General features: G+C 46.6%; 1 protein-coding gene and 1 long non-coding RNA gene across 7 annotated transcripts in view; one reads left to right on the plus strand and one right to left on the minus strand.

The window, feature by feature from the left end:
* Positions 1-21,482, minus strand: part of ARMC2 (armadillo repeat containing 2) — a 286,378-nt gene that overhangs the window by 215,417 nt on the left and 49,479 nt on the right. Inside the window, exons 1-3 of one of the 5 annotated variants that reach the window (XM_073576048.1) lie at positions 20,357-20,421; positions 12,944-13,082; positions 1,602-1,872 (exon numbers count right to left, since the gene is read on the minus strand). In XM_073576048.1, the coding sequence (XP_073432149.1) occupies positions 1,602-1,810 (209 nt within the window). In that variant the 5' untranslated portion in view covers positions 1,811-1,872; positions 12,944-13,082; positions 20,357-20,421. Of the gene's footprint in view, positions 1-1,601; positions 1,873-2,096; positions 2,120-12,943; positions 13,083-20,356; positions 20,491-21,482 lie in introns of those variants that run through there. The other 4 variants (XM_073576045.1, XM_073576050.1, XM_073576049.1 and 1 more) reach the window with 4 other exon arrangements.
* The window catches only part of LOC141089558 (uncharacterized), a 30,189-nt gene continuing 29,220 nt past the window's right edge, over positions 20,514-21,482 (plus strand). Inside the window, exon 1 of one of the 2 annotated variants that reach the window (XR_012232325.1) lies at positions 20,514-20,756. This is a non-coding gene — a long non-coding RNA (uncharacterized lncRNA). The remainder of the gene's footprint in view (positions 20,757-21,482) is intronic. The other variant, XR_012232324.1, reaches the window with a different exon arrangement.

A 21,482-nucleotide genomic window follows, 5' to 3' on the forward strand; every position in this document is an offset into this window, starting at 1 on the left:
ACCAAGTGGTGGTAATATGTGGTCTGGTCATGGTGCGGTGGTATTTGTCCCTTGTATGTGCTATTATTTGGTCACTTTTGTGGTAGTAATATGTGGTCTGGTCATGGTGCGGTGGTATTTGTTCCTTGTATGTGATATTGTTTGGTCATTATGGTAGTAATATGTGGTCTGGTCATGGTATGGTGGTATTTGTTCCTTGTATGTGGTATTATAGGTCACTATGTAGTGATAGTATGTGGTCTGGACATGGCCAAAAGCAAAAGCTGCTGGCTATATGTGTGATCTGGTGATGGGAACTGTTAATGTGTGATAGGTGAGAAGTAGAGTTTTTCCAAGAGAGAGCAGTGGGACTGTGAACAGTTCGAGGGGTGGCGGCGGGGCTGGGTGGGGCCTGGGCGGAGTCTCAAGGGGGCCCCAAAAATTTGGCCAGAATGGGGACCCGAAATTCCTAGTGGCAGCCCTGGGCGTACTCGCAGTGCTATATGGACTTGCTAATTTCACGTTGTGCCAGAAAAGGCTGTTCATTTGTGCTCCTATCCAGAGCAGTTTAAGCAGTTTAATAAACTTGCCTGGACATTCCAGTAATGCTGCTTCCTGTGCTTGCCTCAACTGCAGCTGAGCGAGTACGGATCCCTACAATATATATATATATATATATATATATATATATATATATATATCAGGAATGGAGTGTGTATATGTCACCGAGGTGCCTAGCTTCAGTGATGTGAAATCCAGAGAGAAGGCTCCAGCAGAGATAGTGCTGAGGGTGTTTTTCTACTGGGTCCTCATTTTGGGTCTGGGTTTTAGGAACAACTGGATTTAGCTGGGTAGGACTGCTCGATCCCAACCTCCAATCTAGGAGGTCCAGTAAAAGGGCAGCTGAGCTGGACCATAATGTTCTGTGTGAGTGAAGGTGAAAAGACCCGTTTGTGGACTTTTCAGCTGCTGCCAAAGGCCTAACTAACTATTAATTTTTGCCATGTACTAAGCTGTTATATGGACTTGTGTCTAAATGGGTAAGGCCGTACTATCATATGAACTGTTTATTTTCTGTTGCTCCTTTGTGCCAAGTTAAGGTTGTGTTTTGTTTGTAGTCCTGTGAAGGATTAGGAAAATAATCAACTTCACCTGGTTGGAGCCGACCCGTGTATCAGCTACGGCTACCAAAGAGACCGATTCCCCACAATACACAAATAAAGAAATCAATAGTTGTTGAGTTCCTAAAAATGTTTAGAAACTGCACACAGGGATAACTGAATCGTAGATCTGAGATATCTAATTTTTATAAAATATTTCACATTTATCGACTAAGGTCATAACGTGTTTGACAAACAAAGACTACTATTAAATCAATTCTTCAAATCTAGAACATGAACAAACATCTCAAGACACAGAGCATGTGTTCACAATGACAGGAAAAGAAAACATAAAAGAAATTAATTCAAAATTATTAACAGACAATAAAACAATTACAAATTAACTTACATAGGCTGTTAGAAGAGAAAATAATGCAGAAGACAGGAAGAATTTCATAAAGTGGGGTTTGAATCTGTTTATGTTGCATTTATTATAATTCTACAGAAAACTTGGTCACCTACCTAAAAGAGGACGGTGGTCTGCTGTCCGGTGTCCTACATGATAAAGCTCCAAACAGTTTTCTTTGATCTTCTCTTGGAGTGAACGGTCTTTTGGTTCTAAGGGTTCGAAGAGAATTTCTGGCTTCATTTATTATTTCAGCACTTGTCTTTTGGGCAGAATTGGGCGGTTTATAAAAAGGATCTGATCTATTATCCCGTGACGAGTGCATCTTCTGTGATCACTTTGATTCTGGCACCAAGGCACAATAATACCAACAGATAAAACCGCTACCTAAAAGGCAATAAATAGGCACTGTCAAAAAGTCCACATGATCCAAACTGAGATATATACTCAGTACCTTTCCAGGAGTAGGCAGCAATCACAAAGAAAAAGATGTTCAGGTAATATTGTAGTATTCTTGTGTGTTAATCCCTTGATATTGCAGCGTTTTATCCACCACCCTTCACTTCTGCATTGGGAGGTGAGAGGTGCTGCTGATGTCGTTGGTCACTTACCGGGAGTCATATATCAGGTAGGACAAGTGTATATTTGCTGGTTATAGGAAAGACTTGCCAAAACCTGTCAGGTGGACGGCAGGCCACATCAGCAGAAGTGAGAGGCCCTGGATAACCACTAGAATTAAGAAATAAATCTTAGTGACATGTATTTGTTGGGCCCAGTAGAAGCATAACCACTAATTCTAGTGCACATCATTAGTTCAGAGCTGTATAAGAAAAATCCTGAATCCAAAATCAATATGGTGTTGAATTGTGGATATTCACTTTTAGGGCTCATTCACAAGAGCGTACTTTCGATCCAAATACTGTCCGTGAAAAAAAAAAACAGACAACGGACTAGGACAAATGCCACTCAATACAACAGTGCAAATAAGGGTTTTTTTTTTTTTTTTCACTGACCGAATATACGGTATATATGAAAATAAAAGTCGCAGCATGCACTAGTTTCTTCCATATGTCATGTCAGATTCGCCTGTTGAAATCAATGGGTGCGCAAAAAAATCAGATGCAATACAGAACCACAGTATAACGTCACATAATTACAGATACATTGCAATTCTGTCACATAGGAAACTGTAAATGGTCTTGTAAATGATGAAATCACATACTTAGTGAAAGGAAGTCCTCCTGTGTGCATTCCAATAGCACATGGTCTGTCAGTATATACACACCTTTTCTGAAAGGCCAGCCACAGAAGTTGCAACACTATTAACCCCTTCCCGACCTGTGACACAGTGTATGAATCATGAAAGTCGGTGCCAATCCGACCTGTGACGCATATGTTGTGTCATGGGGGGGATCGCGTTCCTGCGGGTCGGGTGACCGGGGTCACTGAAAGGTCACCCGACCCGTAGGCACAGGACCCTTTATACTTAACCCGGGGGGTGTCTTAGCCCCCCGTGGCTACAATCGCTCTGATTGGCTGTTAAAAGTGAAACAGACAATCAGAGCAATTGTAATATTTCACCAATGAAATTTGGTGAAATATTACAATCCAGCCATGGCCGATGCTGCAATATCATCGGCCATGGCTGGAGACCGAGATCTGACCCTCCCCCCACCGACTGACGGGGTCGATTGGCCCCCGCCACCGACTGAGGGCAGTTATCGGTCGCCGCCGTCAGCATCTGCTCCTCCTCCCCTTCCCTCCGATCCCCCGCCTTACGATCCCCCCCTCCACCCTCCCGTTACCTCCTGAGTCCCGGCGTCCCTCCCGGTGTACCTGCTGAATCCTACATGGGGGCCGCAATCTTCCAAAATGGCGGGTACATGAGCAATGCGCCCGTCGAATCTGCCGGCTGCAAATTTATTCAGGGACATTTTGATCATTATGATAGCCCCTATCATAGTGATCAAAATAAAAAAAGTAAATTAACCCCCCCCCCATAGGTAGGGACAAATAATAAAATACATTTTTTTCCCATTAGGCCTAGGGTTAGGGTTAGAATTATGGTTGGAATTAGGGTTAGGATTGGAATTAGGGTTAGGGTTGGGGTTGGAATTAAGGTTGGGGTTAGAATTAAGGTTACGATTGGAATTAGGGTTATGGTTGGGATTAGGGTTGGGGTTGGAATTAGGGTTAGGGGTGTGTTGGGGTTGGGATTATGGTTAGGCTTGTGGTTAGGGTTAGAGTTGGAATTAGGGTTGTGGTTAGGGGTGTGTTGGGGTTAGGGTTGAGTTAGAATTGAGGAGTTTCCACTATTTAGGCACATCAGGGGGTCTCTAAACCCGACATGGCACCACCATTGTTTCCAGCCAATTTTGCATTCAAAAAGTGAAATGGTGCTCCCTCCCTTCCGAGCCCCAACGTATGCCCAAACAGTGGTTCCCCCCACATATGGGGTACCAGCGTACTCAGGACAAACTGGACAACAACTTTTGGGGTCCAATTTCTCCTGTTACCCTTGTGAAAATAAAAAATTGCGGGCTAAAAAAAACATTTTTTGAGGAAAAAAATTATTTTTTATTTTCACGGCTCTGCGTTATAAATTTCTGTTTAGCACTTGGGGGTTCAAAGTGCTCACCATACATCTAGATAAGTTCCTTGGGGGGTCTAGTTTCCAAAATGGGGTCACTTGTGGGGGAGCTCCAATGTTTAGGCACACAGGAGCTCTCCAAACGCGACATGGCAACCGCTAAATATTCCAGCATATTTTCCATTCAAAAAGTCAAATGGCGCTCCTTCCCTTCCGGGCCCTGCAGTGCGCCCAAACAGTGGTTTATTACCACAAATGAGGTATTGGTGTACTCAGGAGAAATTGGCCAACAAATTTAAGGATACATTTTATCCGGTTGCCCATGTAAAAATGAAAAAATTGATGCTAAAAGAAAATTTTTGTTGGAAAAATTAAAATGGCCATTCTTTCCTTCCATGTTGCTTTTGTTCCTGTGAAGCACCTAAAGGGTTAATAATCTTCTTAAATCTAGTTTTGAGTAGCTTGAGGGGTGCAGTTTTTAGAATGGTGTCAGTTTTGGGTATTTTCTGCCATATAGACCCCTCCAAGTGACTTCAAATGTGAGGTGGTCCCTAAAAAAATGGTTTTGTAAATTTTGTTGTAAAAATCAGAAATCGCTGGTCAACTTTTAACCCTTATAACTTCCTAAAAAAAAAAATTTGTTTCCAAAATTGTGCTGATGTAAAGCAGACATGTGGGAAATGTTATTTATTAACTATTTTGTGTCACATAACTCTCTGGTTTAACAGAATAAAAATTCAAAATTTGAAAATTGCTAAATTTTCGCCAAATTTCAGATTTTTTCACAAATAAATGCAAAAATTATCGTTTCCCTTGCTTAACCCCTTCACCCCCAAGGGTGGTTTGCACGTTCATGACCGGGCCAATTTTTACAATTCTGACCACTGTACCTTTATGAGGTCATAACTCTGGAACGCTTCCATGGATCCCGGTGATTCTGACATTGTTTTCTCGAGACATATTGTACTTCATGTTTGTGGTAACATTTCATTCAAATAACTTGCGTTTATTTGTGAGAAAAACGGAAATTTGGTGAAAATTTTGAAAATTTCGCAATTTTCCAACTTTGAATTTTTATGCCCTTAAATCACAGAGATACAGCACACAAAAAACTTGATAACTAACATTTCCCACATGTTTACTTTACATCAGCACAATTTTGGAACCAAAATTTTTTTTTGTTAGGAAGTTATAAGGGTTAAAAGTTGACCAGCGATTTCTCATTTTTACAACACCATTTTATTTTTAGGACCACATCACATTAGAAGCCACTTTGAGGGGTCTATATGATAGAAAATACCCAAAAGTGACACCATTCTAAAAACTGCACCCCTTAAGGTGCACAAAACCACATTCAAGAAGTTTATTAACCCTTTTGGTGCATCACAGGAATTTTTTTGAATATTTAAAAAAAAAAGAACATCTAACTTTTTTCACAAAAAAAATACTTCAGGTTCAATTTTTTTTTATTTTACCAAGGGTAACAGGAGAAATTGGACTGCAAAAGTTATTGTGCAATTTGTCCTGAGTACGCTGATACCTGATATGTGGGGGGGAATGACGGTTTCGGCGCATGGCAGAGCTCAGAATGGAATGAGCGCCGTTTGACTTTTTCAATGCAAAATTGGCTGGAATTCAGATCGGACGCCATGTCACGTTTGGAGAGTCCCTGATGTACCTAAACAGTGGAAACCCCCTACAGGTGACCCCATTTTGGAAACTAGACCCCCCAAGGAACTTATCTAGATATGTGGTGAGAACTTTGAACCCACAAGGGCTTTACAGAAGTTTATAACGTACAGCGGTACAATTAGAAAATCATATTTTTTCCACAAAAATGATCTTTTCACCCTCAATTCTTATTTTTCCAAGGGTAACAGGACCCTAAAAGTTATTGTGCAATTTGTCCTGAGTACGCTGATACCCCACATGTGGGGGTAAACCACTATTTGGGCGCATGGCAGAGCTCGGAAGGGAAGCAGCGCCATTTGACGTTTTTGGCTGGAATTTAGATCGGACACCATGTCGCGATTGGAAAACCCCTGATGTACCAAAACAGTGGAAACCCCACACAAATGACACCATTTTGGAAACTAGACCCCCTAAGGAACTTATCTAGATGTGTGGTGAGAACTTTGAACCCCCAAGGGCTTCACAGAAGTTTATAACATAAAGCCGTACAATTAAAAAATCATATTTTTTCCTCAAAAATGATCTTTTCACCCTCAATTCTTATTTTTCCAAGGGTAACAGGACCCTAAAAGTTATTGTGCAATTTGTCCTGAGTACGCTGATACCCCACATGTGGGGGTAAACCACTATTTGGGCGCATGGCAGAGCTCGGAAGGGAAGCAGCGCCATTTGACGTTTTTGGCTGGAATTGAGATCGGACACCACGTCGCGATTGGAAAACCCCTGATGTACCTAAACAGTGGAAACCCCCCACAAATGACCCCATTTTGAAAACTAGACCCCCTAAGGAACTTATCTAGATGTGAGGTGAGCACTTTGAACCCCCAAAGGCTTCACAGAAGTTTATAATGCCAGGGCATGAAAATAAAAAAATCGTATTTTTTCCACAAACATGACCAATTAGTCCCCAATTTTTTTATTTTCCCAAGGGTAACAGGAGAAATTGGACCCCAAAAGTTGTTGTCCAATTTGTCCTGAGTACGCTGACATCCCATATGTGGGAGAAAACTACTGTATGGACACACGTCGGGGCTCGGAAGGGAAGTAGTGACGTTTTGGAATGCAGACTTTGAGGGAATGTTCTGCGGGTGTCATGTTGCCTTTGGAGAGCCCCTAATGTACCTAAACAGTGGAAACCCCCCACAAATGACCCCATTTGGGAAACGAGACCCCCTAAGGAACTTATCTAGATGTGTGGTGAGCACTTTGAACCCCCAAGGGCTTCACAGAAGTTTATAATGCTCGGACGTGAAAATAAAAAAATCATTTTTTTCCACAAAAATGATATTTTTGCCCCCAATATTTATTTTCCTAAGGGTAACAGGAGAAATTGGACCCCAAAAATTGTTTTGCAATTTGACCTGAGTAGGCTGATACCCTACATGTGGGGGTAAAACACTGTTTGGGCTCATGGCAGAGCTTGGAAGGGAAGGAGCACCATTTGACTTTTTCAACTCAGAATTGGCTGGAATTGAAATCAGACGCCATGTTGCATTTGGAGAGCCCCTGATGTGCCCAAACAGTGGAAACCCCCAATTCTAACTCCAACCTGAACCCCAACACACCCCTAACCCTAATCTCAGCCCTAACCCTAGCCCTAACCCTAGCCCTAACCCTAATGGAAAAATGGAAATAAATACATTTTTTTATTTTATTATTTTTCCCTAACTAAGGGGGTGATAACGGGGGGTTTGATTTACTATTTATGGCGGTTTTTATATTTGGCAGCTGTCGCATGCTAAAAGACGCTTTTTATTGTAAAAATAGTTTTTGCATCACCACATATTGAGAGCTATAATTTTTCCGTATTTTGACTCACCGAGTCATGTGAGGTCTTATTTTTTGCGAGACGAGTTGATGTTTTTATTGGTACCATTTTCAGGCACGTGACATTTTTTGATCACTTTTTATTCCGATTTTTGGGACGCAGAATGAACAAAAAACAGCGTTTCATGAATTTCTTTTGGGGGGGTGCGTTTACACCGTTCCGCGTGCGATAAAATTGATCAAGCGGTTTTATTCTTCGGGTCAGTACGGTTCCAGCGATACCTCATTTAGGCCGTTTTTTTATGTTTTGTCGGTTTTATGCAATGAAAACTATTTTATATAAACAATAATTATTTTTGCATCGCTTTATTCTGCGAGCTATAACTTTTTTATTTTTTCGCTGATGATGCTGTGTGGCGGCTTGTCTTTTGCGGGACAAGATGACGTTTTCAGCGGTACCATGGATATTTATATGCGTCTTTTTGATCGCGCGTTATTACACTTTTTGTTTGGCGGTATGATAATAAATCATTTTTTGCTTCGTTTTTTATTTTTATTTTTTAAGGGGTTCGCTAAAGGGGTTAACTAATGGGATAGTTTTATAGGACAGGTCGTTACGGACGTGGCGATACCTAATATGTGTACTTTTATTGTTTTGGGTTTTTTTTATTTCCAAAAAAAGGATTTATTTGGGGGAATATTTTTTTTTTTTTTCTAATTTATTTGGCGATTTTTTTTAATTTATTTTAACACTTTTTTTTATTTTTTTTAACTTTATTAAATAGTCCCAGGTGGGACATCACTGTCCTGTGACAGATCGCTGATCTGTCACATCACAGATCACTGTGACAGATCAGCGATCTGTCACAGGCAGTGCAGAAGGCTTCCTCATGCCTGCGCTTTGCAGGCACTGAGGAAGCCAGCTTCCTGCAGGCCCCCGAAGGCCCCCGTCGCCATCTTGGATTCAGGGCCCTGCAGGAAAGGAGCCCCCCGCAGCAGCGCTGCACATTGCGCTGCCGTGGGGGGCTCAGGGAAGCACGGAGGGAGCCCCCTCCCTGCCGATGCTTCCCTTTAACCCCCGGTACACCACGATCGTGTTTGATCGGTGTGCAAGGGGTTAACGTGTCGGGGGCGGTCCGTGACCGCCCCTGACACATTGTGCCGGGTGTCAGCTGTGATAATCAGCTGACACCCGGCCGCAATCAGCGGCGCTCACCACGTGGGCGCCGCTGATCGCGGTAGACGTACTATCCTGTCCATGGGCATAGGGGCCCGGGTCCCATGGACAGGATAGTACGTCGGATGTCAGAAAGGGGTTAAAGGGAATCTGTCACCTATTTTTTTGCCTATCAGCTGCGGCCACCGCCATCAGGGGCTTATCTACAGCATTCTGTACTGATGTAGATAAGCCCCCGATGTAACCTGAAAGCTAAGAAAAATGAGTTATATTATACTCACCGGGGGGCGGTCCGGTCTTGGTCCGATGGGTGTCGTGGTCCAGCGCCTCCCATCTTCTAACGGTGACGTCCTCTTCTTTGATGCCCATCGTGGCTTCTGCGCAGGCGCACTGCTCTGCCCTGTTGAGGGCAGAACAGAGTCCTGCAGTGCGCAGGCGCGGCGCCTCCCATCTTCTAACGGTGACGTCCTCTTCTTTGATGCCCATCATGGCTCCTGCGCAGGTGCACTGCTCTGCCCTGTTGAGGGCAGAGCAGAGTCCTGGAGTGCGCAGGCGCCAGGAGAGGTCAGGCGCCTGCGCACTGCAGGACTCTGCTCTGCCCTCAACAGGGCAGAGCAGTGCGCCTGCGCAGGAGCCACGATGGGAATCAAAGAAGAGGACGTCACCGTTAGAAGATGGGAGGCGCCGGACCGGACCCCGACACCCATCGGACCAAAACCGGACCCGGCCCGCCCCTGGGTGAGTATAATATAACTCATTTTTCTTCTCTTTCAGGTTACATCGGGGGCTTATCTACATCCGTATAGAATGCTGTAGATAAGCCCCTGATGGCGGTGGACGCAGCTGATAGGCAAAAAAATAGGTGACAGATTCCCTATAAGCAAGAGGCACCACTAACCAAACAACACCATGAAGACCAAGGAGATCTCCAAACAAGTCAGGGACAAAGTTGTTGAGAAGTACAAGTCAGGGCTGGCTTATAAAAATATATTTATTTATTTATTTATTATGCATTGCTTATATAGCACTATCAAATTCCACAGTGCTGTATATACATTACCATCGCTGTCCCCAATGGGGGCTCACAATCTAGATTCCCTATCAGTACATCATTGGAATGTAGGAGGAAACCGAAGACCCTGGAGGAAACCCACGCAAACACGGGGAGAACATATATATCTATATATACTGTATATACTTTAGCAAGCCACTGTAGGTATAAAATAATGCTTCCCACTTTTTGTCAGTGGCTTACAGAAAAGAAGAATCACTTTGCTTCTAACTCACTCTTCACCAACCTACAATCTGGGGTCTGTCCCCACCATTCCACTGAAACTGCCTTGACCAAAATTACTAACGACTTACAGCCAAAGCTAACAGACAATTCTCTATACCCCTCCTTCTAGACCGGTCCTCTGCCTTCGATACAGTTGACCACTGCTTCCTACTACAGATCCTCTCTTCCTTTGGTGTCAAAGACCTTGCTCTGGTCACCTCATACCTTACCAACCACACCTGTTATGAATGAGTCACCAAGGAGAAAAAACAAAAACAAGCTAAGCCACAGAAAACCAGAGAGGTTGGTAACTAAGCGGATTGCAGACCCCTGATCCTATCCACACAACTAGCAGAAGCCATGGAGCGTACCTACGTCACAGCCGGAGAACTAAATAAGCCTAAAGCAAGAAAAGGGGAAATCTAAACTGCCCCAGAGCAGACCCCAAAGCAATAGATAGCCCCAAACATGTATTGTCGGTGAGACAAGATGAAAACACAAACACAGATAGAAAAATAGGCTGAGCAAACGATGGGGCCCACACTAACTAAAAAGGACAGGAAAGGAAAGATGCTGTCTGCAATCACGCACAAAACCCTGCCAAAAAATGTCCAACACTTTCTGATAACAAAAACCATGAAGTCGCTAGACTTTAATTCCCTATATCAGCACTCTGGTATATTCTGAAGACAGAGCAAAAAGAGACCAATCTGATCAGGGACAAAAAGCAAACTGGCATAAACAGAGACATAAGAATGGAAATTCAGCACAGCCCCAGCAGGGGCTGGCTGACCACAAAAACTGAGTAAACCAGACCAAATCTCATGTGAGAAAATAGCAGAGCACACTTAGCTTGAGAAGGCAGGAACAGAACTGGAAACCAGAACCTCAGGGAAGGAAAAATCACCTGCACAAAATTAGGGAGTCGACTGACTTAAATCCAGTCAGAGACTCCTGATGTCCACTCACAGTCCTCCTCCTCAGGTGGCAGGTCTCTGCCATTTAGATCAGCTTCATTACCTACTGTCACCACTAGAGGGAGCCCGGATGGAGAACTCACGACTCCTCTGTCAACACAGCCAGCTCCACCACCCTCACCAGAAGCCAGAGGTAAACCAGAAAATGAGTTCACAACACACACCTTTAGCGTTTCCTACTCCCACATTACCTTCTCATCTCGCTCAATCTCTGTTGGTGCCCCTCAAGGCTCTGTCCTAGGACCCCCTACTCTTCTCTATCTATACCCTTGGCCTGGGACAACTCAAAGTCCTATAGATTTCAGTACCATCTATATGCTGATGACACTCAGATCTACCTCTATGGCCCATATGTCGCCTCTCTGCTGTCCAGAAACCCAGAGTGTCTATTAGCCATATCCTCCTTCTTCTCCTCTTGCTTCCTCAAGCTCAATGTGGACAAATCTGAACTACTGAACTAATTATCTTTTCTCCACCTTGCATATCTTCTCTACCTGATCTATCTATAACAATAAATTACATCACACTTTCCCCTGTTCCGGAAATCTGCTGCCTCGGAGTAACCCTTGACTCTGCCCTGTCCTTCAAACCAGATATCCAAGCTCTCACCACCTCCTGTCGCCTCCAGCTCAAAAATATTTCCAGAATCTGTCCTTTCCTCAACTCTCATTCTACCAAAATGCTTGTGCATGCCCTAAACATCTCCCGCCTCGACTACTGCAATATCCTCCTCTGTGGCCTACCTTATAACACTTTCGCACCTCTACAGGCCGTCATTAACTCTGCTGCCCGACTAATTACTCTCTTTCCTTGCTACACTCCTGCTTCCCCCCTTTGCAAATCCCTTCACTGGCTCCCAATTTACCAGCGTATCCAGTTCAAACTACCAACACTGACTAACAAAGCCATCCATAACCTTTCTCCTCCGTATATCTCCAAACTAATCTCTCAATATCTTCTCTCATGTAATCTCCGGTCCTCCCAAGACCTACTTCTCTCCTCCACACTTATTCGCTCCTCACCCAATCACCTTCAAGACTTCTCCGGAATATCCCCCATCCTCTGGAATTCTGTGCCCCAATACGTCCGATAGCCACCACATTTAGATCCTTCAGAAGGAACCTGAAAACCCATCTCTTCAAAAAAGCTTACAACCTGTAATGACCACGTGTCCACCTCAACACCTTTGGAGCTACTGCAGCCTCCGACCTACTGTCTCCTTCCCCATAATCCTGTAGAATGAAAGCCCACAAGGGCAGGGTCCTCTTCCCTCTGTACCGGTCTACCTTTGTTAGTCTGTCTACTGTAAGTGATATTTGTATTTTGATGTAAACCCTTCTCATGTGCACAGAGGCGTATCTAGGCTTTCTGGCACCCGGGGCAAGAATTTGGTTCGGCGCCCCCCCCCCCCCCCCCCCCAAGTACATATGCGACTTGTACAGTTAGTCATGTACCCACGAGCTGCCCTCCCTAATGCTCTCAATGTTCAGTAAAAAACTGAAAGCAGGAAGAGAAGCTCGTTGTCACAGGACCATAACTATGAAAATCGCATATGAGTGAAGTGTCCATGTGATGAGTACTGGAACCTGCAGAGCTGAATCCTGACATTGCAGCTTCTGAATCTCACAACGAATGCACTGCACACTTTTAGGATTCTCCCTTGCCGATGTACAGTCATGTCAGCACAAGTATGTGATTTGTATACTTCTGGCCACATTCCAACTAGACGTGCCCGGTCTCGCTCCGTTCACTTTCATTGAGTGAGGCCACACATGTCTAGTCAGCATGTGACCGTATGTATGTAAATTACCGGCACGAGAGAATCCTGACAGCGTTCAGTGAGCACTGTGAGAATTCAGAAGTCTGCAGTCACATAGAATGTCTGCAGAATCAGCACAAACCTGGACAAACTCTTTAATGTTCCTAACAAATAAAAACATGAGAATTAGTCAGTATCACAAATATTTACATCCAGGTACCTTATAGATGACGTCGTCTCTGCAGTCGGTCTCCTTTTCTTCTTCTTGTCCAGACCCCATGATGAGTTTTCTCATCCACAGCAGTCTCTGCAGACTTCCATCTTCTCCGGTCTTCTGCAGCAAATCCCCACACGATGCCCTTAAAGATAGAAGTGTCATTATAATGCCCCTAAATAAAAATATCTGCAATATACTGTCACCACACACTATTCCCCTCCCTCCTCATACTGTCTCCTCTAACATCCCTCCTGTTCACCATACTGTCTCCTCATATATTTACCCCCTCACTCTCTATACTGTCTGCTCACACATATCCCCGACTCCCCATACTGTGTCCACATGCATTCACCCGTTCGCACCCATTACTGTCTGCACCCATCCCCCATACTGTTTCCTCATACATACTCTTCATTTTGTGTCCTCAAATCTCCCCACATACATTAAATACCATCCCCACTCCAAATCCCCCCATCCCCAATCCCCCACACACATTAAGTACCCCCCATCCCCACTCAATAACCCCTCGTCCCTACTCCCAAATCCCCCCACACATTATGTACCCCCACACCAAATCCCCCCACACATTATGTACCCCCCACTCCAAATCCCCCCATCCCCAATCCCCCACACACATTAAGTACACCCATCCCCACTCAATAACCCCTCGTCCCTACTCCCAAATCCCCCCACACATTATGTACCCCCACTCCAAATCCCCCCACACATTAACCCCCATCCCCACTCATTAACCCCTCCACACATTAATCCCCCATCTCCACTCATTAATCCCCCATCTCCACTCATTAACCCCCACACTCATTAACCCCAATTCCCACATTCACCCCCCACTAATTAACCCCCCACATTAATCCCATCTCCACTCATTAACCCCCACACATTAACCCCATCTCATTAACCCCCATCTCCACACATTAACCCCCCACTCATTAACCCCCATCCCCACATTAATCCCATCTCCACTCATTAACCCCCACACTCATTAACCCCCATCCCCACATTAATCCCATCTCCACTCATTAACCCCCACACATTAACCCCCACACATTAACCCCCATCCCCACATTAACCCCCATCTCCACTCATTAACCCCCATCCCCACTCATTAACCCCCATCTCCACTCATTAACCCCCATCTCCACTCATTAACCCCCATCTCCACTCATTAACCCCCATCCCCATACATTAACCCCCATCCCCACTCATTAACCCCCATTCCCACATTAAAGCCCCATCTCCGCTCATTAACCCCCATCTCCACTCATGAGCACCCCCCCATCTCCCATCTTCGGTGGTTCTTCAGCTCCACAGAGGAGCACACTTACCACCAGTGTTCTCTCTGGGCGCCGGGAGTGACGTCAGCAGCGTGATCACATGACGTGATCTGACGTCGCTCTGTATAGACGCCAAGTACAATTGCTGCCTGGGAGTCGGCATGGCCTCCTTCTCCGCGTCGGCTGTCAGCTTGACAGCCGACACAGAGAACCGCCGACTCCCAGGACTGGTAGCGGCAGAATGCAGCCGCCGGGGGGGGGGAGATACTGCGGACCGCTGCATTAGGCGGCCGGGCGGCCCGACTGCGCCTCCCTGCTGCCTGCGCCCGGGGCAACTGCCCCGGCTGCCCCCCCCTGGATACGCCACTGCATGTGCAGCACCATGGAATCAATGGTGCTATATAAATATTTACAAAACTTAGAAAAACTATAAAATTCTATGGATAGGAAGGGGGGCAGGGAGTGAAGTCCAACACTGCCGTCCAGATGATTAAAAGTTCAGCTCATTGAAAATTTCATTTAAAAAGAAAACCCCATTAAAACAAACACCCTTATAATCTATTCTATTATTTCTAAACACTGTTTTTCTGTGATTACTTTGTTTTGTGATTACTCCATTCATACTGCACCCACACACAAATGATTCACCATTTGAAAGATAAACTTGCCCCCTTCAGCAAGAAAATAACCAAACAAACCACACATCCACGATTTGATCACAAAATACAGTTTAAACATTAATTTTCATAAACCTGCAGTAAGGAAAAATGACCTGCAGGTGGCACCACAGTACCCCAAAGCACACTACCACAAAGCTGCTTACAGACATCACAAACAAATCCAAGCATTTGCCTTGGGGGCTTTCCAGCTTGCCGAACTGCATGCCCAGCCTATTTTAGCCAAATTGGAGGATTGCACACTTCACTGCAGGTGAGGCACATATGCAAACACATTTGTAAACAAGCACTGCCTATTGATTTGCACACTTGCTTCATTCATACTCCACCCACACAAACAAATGATACACCATTTGAAAGGTCAAATGACCTGCAGGTGGCAGCACACTACCCCCAAAGCACACTACCACAAAGCTGCTTACAGACATCACAAACAAATCCAAACATTTGCCTTGGGGTCTTTCCAGCTTGCTCAATTGTTTGCCCAGCCAATTTCAGGCACATTGGAGGATTGCACACTTCACTGCAGGCGAGTCACATATGCAAACATATTTGTATACATGCACTGCTTTTTCTGTGATTACTTCGCCCCACACACACATGGTGAGTCACATACGCAAAGACATTTGTAAACATGCAGTGCTTTTTCGATGATTACTTCGCCCCACACGCACAAATGATACAACATTCGAAAGGTAAACTTGCTGCCTTCAGCAAGAAAAGAGCCAAACAAACCACACATTCACAATTTTATCACTAAATACAGTTTAAGCATTCATTTTCATAAACCTGCAGAAAGACACAATGACCTGCAGGTGGAACCTCAACCAGAAGACAATTTTTGGCCTCTACTTATCAAACCAATTTATTGTATTACCAATCTACAGATATAAATACCTGTCTGTGTTCATCATCTCATGAAATACATTTACATTTGACCAGCTTGCTATTTCTGGAATTGCCTGCGCCCCCGATGACCAATGTGCGAAAATTTCACACGGGCCAAGCTAGTTACCTTATTGTAATGTTTAACGATAACGGAAGATTAAGAAAAGTCAACTTTTTATTATTATTGAACATATTTATTGAATATAATTGGAATATTCTGTTTTCATATCAATTTTGTTAAAGCCCAATAAAAATATTTAAATGGAATCTGTCACCCCCTGGCCGACTTTAAGCTATTACTATAGGCATACAGGTAATAGAATGGTTAAACCAGTCTTCCTTGTATGCCTTATAGCTGCAGTGTAGATATTGAGAAAAGAAGTTTTAATACTTTATCTTAATGATTTCTTCCAGGCTCTGGAGCATGTGGTGCACGAAAGAAATCCCTGTCTCCTATCTGCATTATAATGGCAACCCCCTTCCATGCACATCACACTAACCTGTGACGTGCAGTTGCGGCTCTGTAATCCCGCGCAGGTGCGGTTATGTGAACCTAATTTGCTGTTGTATGGCCAGAGTCTTCACCTATCTTCTGCGCAAGTGCAAAACTTACAAATATTTTCTGATACAAGAGATACTTCCTGCCAGTATTTGAAGGCTAAGACCAGGTAGGTTTCTTGGGGCTCAGTCACACGAGCGTATAACACGGCCAAGTGCTATCTGATGTCTTATGGGATAGAACTCGACCCAATGTTATACTATGCGGCAGTACAGATGTGAGATTTTTTTGCTCATGCCAAGTTGATATGAGAAAAAAATCGCAGCATGACGGTGCGCCAATAATCGAACCACGTGCACCCATATAAGTCTATGGGTGTGTGTAAAACATTGGATTGCTCTCAGATGTCACCCGAGTGCAGTCTAATTACCGCAGACACAGACAATGGAGAAGACAGAGAAATTAAGTTCTGTGTCTTCAGCGCACCTGTGCTGTGATTACACTGTTATGTAAGAAAATAAGCAACAACTAAAATTGACCATAGAGTCATTGTGGGAACATAGCCTTGGTGTGCGTTCAAATGTCCATGCAGACTGGTCAGAAATCGGATCACAATGCACGGACTGGCCGCAGGTCTACCGACCCGAGAGTGACAGCTTCATAAATTTCTATGTGGCTGCCACGCTCGGGTCGGGAGACCCACAGCCAGTCCAATCTCAAAGCGATTTGTACGGACGTCTGAATGTACCTTTCATGTAATCCATCAGGGACACAAACTTATTTAGACTGCTGCAATATAATTAGTTCTGTCTCCCAATCACTGTACCGATACCACTCTGGAGGTAGAATCTTTGTAATTTTGCCATCTTGTAATTCAAAAAAATATAACTCTGCAATCAACAGGATTTGTGAATAAGACATTCCACTGCATGTTGTTTTGTACAGATGCATAGAACGCAGTGCATATCGATGCTCAGGCTGACATAAAATCTCCCAGTGTCACATTCTCTGTAACAGGGATGGTGCTACAATAATAAATTATGCAGTCTATACAGTGGCGTGCAAAACTATTCACCCGTCCCCACCCCCTTGGCTTTTTACCTATTTTGTTACATTACAAACTGTGTTTTAATATTTATGTAATCCGATGTGTGTGATGCATCAGCACTAAACAGTCTAAGTTTATGTTTCCACGTTCAGGATTACCGTATTTTTCGGACTATAAGACGCACCGGACCATAAGACGCACCCCTATTTTCAGACGGAAAATAGGGAAAAAAATAATAATGTGTCAAATGGGGGTCCGTCTTACAGTCCGAATTCAGCTCACCTGGGAAGGGATCCGGCACAGGTGGAGGACTGGTCACAGGGGTCATTCAGTGGTCCAGGCTCGTGCGGTGGTGGCGGCTCTGTGCTGGGGCAGCTGCGCTGGGCTGGGGCGGGTGGGCTGTGCAGGGGCAGCTGTGATGGGGCAGCTGTGCTGTGGCAGGGGCAGCTGTGCTGGGGCAGGTGGGCAAGGGCAGCTGTGCTGGGGCAGCTGTGGCAGGGGCAGCGGGAGCTGGGGCAGGGGCAGCTGTGCTGGGGCAGGTGGGCAGGGGCAGCTGTGCTGGGGCAGCTGTGGCAGGGGCAGCGGGAGCTGTGGCAGGGGTAGCTGGGGCAGCTGGGGCAGGGGCAGCTGGGGCAGGGGGAGCTGGGGCAGGGGGAGCTGTGCTGGGGCAACTGTGGCAGGGGCAGCGGTGGCAGGGGCAGCTGTGCTGGGGCAGCTGTGGCAGGGGGAGCTGTGCTGTGGCAGGGGCAGGGACAGCTGTGGCAGGGACAGGTGGGCTCTGCGGTGGTGGCAGCGGGCGGCGCAGTGCGGTGGTGGCAGCGAGCTGTGCTCCGATGCAGGGGCGGCGGCTCCGCCGGCGTTTCTTCGCAGCCCGGAGGCCCCCGCACACCTCTTGCTGGGCGCCGCCATGTTGCGGTGGCCTCCGGGAGCATGGACGCCGGCAAGATGGCCGCCGGTTCGGGGACGGCGCATGCGCAGCTTCAGATCTCGTGCCGAGATCTCGGGGGACGAGATTCAAATCTCGGCAACGAGATCTCGTTCCCTGAGATCTCGGGACGAGATCTGAAGCTGCGCATGCGCCGTCCCCGGACCGGCGGCCATCTTGCCGGCGTCCATGCTCCCGGAGGCCACCGCAACATGGCGGCGCCCAGCAAGGGGTGTGCGGGGGCCTCCGGGCTGCGAAGAAATGCCGGCGGAGCCGCCGCCCCTGCACCGGAGCACAGCCCGCTGCCACCACCGTACCGCAGAGCCTCGCCCACTGCCACCAGCGCACCAGGTACCATGCATTGCGACCATAAGACGCACCCCCCACTTTCCCCCAAAATTTTTGGGGAAAAAAGTGCGTCTTATGGTCCGAAAAATACGGTACATCAGGATTTGCTGCGGATTGGACGCTACGTACAGCCACAACGTCCAATCCACAGTGTCCAGATGTTACAGCATAGTGGAGGGGATTTTATGAAATCCCATCTCCACTATGTGTGCGAACACGCATCCCTGCGTAACCGGATATGCGGCGCGTCTTTCCAGACTGCAGCATGTCTACAGTATTTATCTTGCGGAGACGCTCAGTCTCCGCAAGATAAATAGCCCAGTCTATAGATACGATGCGGTGATACCGGATGTGTTCAAAGAACACATGCGGAATCACCGCGCATACAACAGGGGTGGCGCTTTGGGCAGAGCGGGGTTTCCGCTGCATACAAAGCGCTGCCAGTACGCAGCGTGGAGACGTACCCTAAATTGGTTAAATGAAGTGAGAAAATAAAGGCACAAATTAAATTTATGGGATCAAATAACTAAAAATTGGCATGTGCATATGTATTCACCCCTTTTGCAATTAAGCCCCTAAAAATTTCTGGTCCAAGAAATTACTGTACCTTCATATGTTACATGCTTCGTGAAAGGAAGTCCACCAGTGGGGGCATCTGTTACCACTACACATTTTTATAGAAGCATCTAAGTCTGGCTCACACAGTTATGGAGACACCTGTGGCTGCCACCCAACGTTACGAGGGATCCTGCGCCTGGCTTACGGTGTTACCAGGAGACTCGCGTCACTACCGGGGGGGCTCAGGCAGATGGCTGACGCTGCTACCGGGGCTGGGGGATCAGTGGGCGCTCAAGTGGATGGCTGGCGCTGCTATCGGGGGGTGGGAGCTCACGCGGATGGCTGGCGCTGCTACTCGGGGGGGCTGGGGGCTCACATGGGTGGCTGATGCTGCTACCGGGGGCTCACGCGGGTGGCTGGCGCTGCTGCCGGGGGCTGGAGGTTCACGCGGATGGCTGGCGCTGCTGCCGGGGGATGGGTGCTAACGCTGCTCCCGGGGGGCTGGGGGCTCATGCAGATGGCTGGTGCTGCTACTGGGGACTCACGCAGATGGCTGGTGCTGCTGCCGGGGGCTGGGGGCTCTTGCGCGGGGATGACGCTGCTGCTGCCGGGGGGCTCACGCGCGGGGATGACGCTGCTGCTGCCGGGGGGCTCACGCGCGGGGATGACGCTGCTGCTGCCGGGGGGAGGGGCTCACGCGCGGGGATGACGCTGCTGCTGCCGGGGGGGGGGGCTGCTGCTGCTACTACTACTGCCAGGGGGGCTCACGCATGGGGATGGTGACGCTGCTGCTGCTGCCGGGGGGGGGCTCACGCGCGGGGATGGCGGCACTGCTGCTGCCGGGGGGGGGGGGGGGCTCACGCGAATAGCACACCCCATCATACTGGCAGCCAGGCACATTGTTTGTAAATGCCTGTATGTAATAGGTTTACACAGAAAGTTAGTGAGTTGTTATTGGCTGTAAGAAGTTGTGCCCCAGTAGCCGCCATACCTGAGCAGCAGCACAGACTACAGCGCCTACAGTACACAGTGAGCCAGGCGTGAGCGGTCACCATGGTAACGAGCAGGCACACTTCCGCTCACTGTGCAGGATGATCACTATATCTATAGCTGCTCCTCCTGACATGTGCACGTGAAAACCGGGGATAAAACCGAGCAACAAGAAAGTCCAGACTCACCTCTCCCCTCCGGCACCGGGCACAAAGATGACCGAGCGCTAAACAACTTATGCTGGCGCAGAACCCTCAGCCGGACAGTACTGCGCATGCGCTCTGGCTAGAAGAGTGGGCGGAGTCTGCTGTGTTGTTGTTACCTGTTGTGATTACTGTGCTGAGGTGGAAGGCGGTGATTCACCGCTGGTGTGAGAAATCTCACTGGTTTGGCCGTAAAGCGCTCATGCCGCAAACTCTGTGCCTAAAACAAATGTGAAGGAGTGAGGTGAAGAGAAGTGTGGCTGGTTCTTTTTCTTCTCCCATGGCTCGGGGTTGGGGTGTGTTGTGCCTGGCACCCGTGGGTTTTGTAACCAGGGACAGTGTGCCCCAATAGCCAGGGGCTACACCAGATGCCGTTTTGGACTTGGTAGGTAAAAGGCGCAGGTTTGCTGCTCATCTCAATCTTGGCATTGCAGATGGTGAAATCTGTGGTAATCTACGCGGCATAGTCTGATCCAGAGACCGCTCTAAATCCGCAGCGGCGGTCCTGTGCAATGCTGCGGCTGACAATAGTGTGAACGCAGCCTAATGGGTTTATTGCGTGGCTTGAATTTGAAGCTTTTTTTTTTATTTTTAATGCAGTGTGTTTATTGAGTTGTTTTTTGCTTAAATTGCTTGATCAGTCATATTTGAAGCCCCCCACAACACAGCCTAAATTCCTCAACTGTCATTTTGCTTCCTTTTTGCATTTGGTTGTGTAAGTGGCAGACAACACCGTTAAAGAAAAAAATACACCACAAACAGCGATTTCAGACTGAAATGAATAGTGAAATTTTTTTTTTTTTTTTATTTGGGTCTGGATAAACAAGTAATACAGTGGGGAAAAAATGCACAGATTGTCCCAATTTTTATTGCATTTATTTTGGGACTAGAGCATATTTCACAGCAAGAAAACTTAAACTTGTCATCGCAGGTCAGTGTAGGGTATATGTTCACATGGAGTTTTGGGATATGGATTTTTTTGGGTTGAAAAATCCTCATTAACCCCTCCCCCCCCAAGTCTGTTTTCACCTTCATGACCGGGCCAATTTTTACAATTCTGACCACTGTCACTTTATGAGGTAATAATTCTGGAACGCTTCAAAGGATCCCA

Source organism: Dendrobates tinctorius, unplaced genomic scaffold (assembly GCF_039654945.1).
Source record: "Dendrobates tinctorius isolate UK_male_01 unplaced genomic scaffold, ASM3965494v1 ptg000046l, whole genome shotgun sequence".
In the NCBI taxonomy this organism is placed as follows: Eukaryota; Metazoa; Chordata; class Amphibia; order Anura; family Dendrobatidae; genus Dendrobates; species Dendrobates tinctorius.